This window comes from Rhincodon typus, chromosome 5 (genome assembly GCF_021869965.1).
Source record: "Rhincodon typus isolate 14 chromosome 5, sRhiTyp1.1, whole genome shotgun sequence".
Taxonomy (NCBI): Eukaryota; Metazoa; Chordata; class Chondrichthyes; order Orectolobiformes; family Rhincodontidae; genus Rhincodon; species Rhincodon typus.
Genome location: NC_063336.1, coordinates 2,384,598 through 2,387,441, shown reverse-complemented (window position 1 = coordinate 2,387,441; position 2,844 = coordinate 2,384,598). Strand labels below are relative to the sequence as shown.

At 42.2% G+C, this 2,844-nt stretch overlaps 1 protein-coding gene across 1 annotated transcript in view; it reads left to right on the top strand.

Annotated features, from left to right (window-relative positions):
* Positions 1-2,629: 2,629 nt before the first annotated feature.
* The window catches only part of srp9 (signal recognition particle 9), a 7,551-nt gene continuing 7,336 nt past the window's right edge, over positions 2,630-2,844 (top strand). Inside the window, exon 1 of the mRNA XM_048597185.1 lies at positions 2,630-2,784. Coding sequence (XP_048453142.1) covers positions 2,713-2,784 — 72 coding nt within the window. The 5' untranslated portion in view covers positions 2,630-2,712. The remainder of the gene's footprint in view (positions 2,785-2,844) is intronic.

Sequence of the window (2,844 nt, the reverse complement as noted above, 5' to 3'; positions counted from 1 at the left end):
CTTTTTATTCTTAAACCATTCAAAATGGCACTAGATTGTGGTGACTGTTGAAGCTTTTCACTGTATCTCACAGTATTATTCACTGTAAAATGTAAGTGACAACATAGAAATAAATCTTTCACAGATAAATAAATAAATAAATCATTAAAAATTGTGATGGGCAAAGAAAGGGTCGACAGGAAGAAACTTTGCCCCTTGATTTAGGGGTCACTGACCAGGGGCATAGATTTAACCTAAGGGCAGAAAGTTCAGAGGAGATGTGAGGAAATCTTTTTCAAACAGAGAGTAGTGGGAATCTGGAACTCACTGCCTGTAAGGGTGGCAGAGACAGAAGCCCTCATAACACTTAAGAAGCAGTTGGATATATATTTGCAAAGCCAAGGCACACAAGGCTACAGGCCAGGTGCTGGGAAATGGATTAGGATAGTTTGTGGTTCATGTTGATTGGCCCATTGCATCTGTACCAAAGGGCCTGTTTTTGTGCTGTAGATCTCTATAACTAAGAATGGAAAATTCACAGCCATTTTGACTCACCCAGTACTTCAAAGATGCAGGCTGTTGTTCAAATTCTTACTTGCTGTTTGGATGCTGGCTCTCTTATGAATCTGAAATTCAACACAATTTCAGCTGTACAGCTCTGACACATGTTTAATGCTGTGTGTTTAATGGCTACTCAATCCAAAGTGAAAACAACTTACAGCAAAGGTCACATGACTTCAGCAAGTTATAAGTGTACCCTGTCCTTACAAATGCGTTCCTCCAAACAAAATCCAAGGAACTTCAAAAATCAGGTGGCTTGTTTGTTGGCCAGTGCAGACAGGATGTGTGCTCCTTGTGTATTGTAAATTCTTCTATGTTTTCCAAATGTCTGAAAAGGACGAACATGCAAGCAAGTGGCAATATGTAACATTCCCTTTAACCAGCACAGTTGAGTTGAATGTTAAGACCACAAGACCATACGAAATAGAAACACAAATTTGGTCCCTCAAGCCGGAACTGCCATTCAATAGGATCATGGCTGACCAGACATTCCTCACTTTCCTGCCTTTTTCCCATAATGCTTGATTCTCTGACTGACCAAGGATCTATCTATCTCAGCCTTAAATATACACAAGGACTCTCTGTGGTAAGGAGTTCCAAAGACACTCAACCATCTGAGAAAAGAAATTCCTTCTCATCTAAGTATTAAATTGATCCTCCTTTATTATGAGACTATGCCTTTTGGTCCTAGATTTTCCTATGAAGGGCAACATTCTCTGAGCTGTTAGCCCGAGAAACCTCTTAAGAATCCTACATGTTTTAATGAGATCACCTCTCATTCTTCTAAACTCCAGTGAGTAGAGTCCCAGCCTTTGCCTTTGTTCATAAGACAACTCCTCCGCCACCAGGGATCATCCTAGTGAACGTTCTATGAACTGCCTCCAATGAAATAATATCTTTCCTTGAATAAGGGGGGCAAAATTGCTGTGGTCTTACCAGCACCTTGTATAGTTGTAGTAAGACTTCCCTCTTCTTATACTCCACACTTTTGAAATAAGGGCAGAGGCTACATTAACTTGTCTGGTTACCTGTTTCATTTGTGTGTTAGCTTTCTGTGTTTCATACACAAGTATCCCCAACTTCTTTTACGTTGCCTTCTGTGATTTAGCAATTCTCTAAAGTCCATTTCCCTCTCAGTTTGCGTTGTTCTTACCGGTGTAATACTTCTTACTTCTTTGCATTATATTTCATTTACTTGAGTCCTTGCACTTCACTAGTGTACATAGTGTGTGGTCTGCAATAATTCATAATTAATAATTGGTTTCAAAATTCCATTATCATGTGAAAAATTATACCTTGTACACTCAAATATCAGCCTTTACCATGAGCAGTGGTCTCAAGTGATTAGAGGGGGTATAGAGAAAGTTCATGAGGTTGGTTGTAAAAATGAGGAAATTCAGGTACTTTGACAAGAAGGTTGAGAGATTTGATAGAGGTACTCAAAATCATGAGGGGACTTGACAGAATAGATAGGAGAAAATGGTTTGCATTGGGAGGGGAAGGATTGAGAATCAGAAAGGATAGGTTTAAAATGTTTGGCAAAAGAAGCAATAGTAATGTGAGGAAAAAGTATTTTACACAATGAGGGGTTAGATCTGGAGGTGTGGAGGCAGGTTCAATCAAGACATTTGAGTGAGGATTGGGTTATTATGAGAAAAACATAAATGTTCAGGGTAATAGCAAGATAGCAACAGATTGGCACTGGGTAAAATGCTGCTCTAGGGAATACTGCAGGCACATAGGGGCTGAATGGTCTCCCTGTCTACTCTAAAAATTCTGTCATTCTGTTGTTCTCCAGTACCATCGTCCAGCCTAAATGTGTCCTAAATATCTAAATGTGTTTCAACAACGACACTAGATAAAGTATTCCTCATGGGCTAGCACAGGCTCGATGGGCTGAATGTTCTCCAGCCGCTTCCCCACCCACATTTCTCTGTCCTCTTATTGGCTGACTCTGCCCGGCCAGCGAGGTGTAATCTGTTCGCTGATAGGAGGCTGCGCTCGGGGAACGCGCTTGGGATTGGTGCGCACTGGCGGGCGTACTGCGGAACATTTCTGTTTGCGATTGGCTGTCTCGCTGGGGCTGGAGTAAGGGGATGTGTGATTGGTTGCTGTTGGCCAGACAGAGGCTGAGTCACCGAAACGGTTCGAGTGGGACCGGGACCGGGGGCCATGACCTACATCCAAAACTGGGAGGAGTTTGTGAAAGCGGCCGAGAAGCTGTGCCTCACCGAACCCATGAAGGTACCGGGGGGACGGGGTTACTCATTCTCCCAAATAACACAGTTCTTATCCGCTCACATC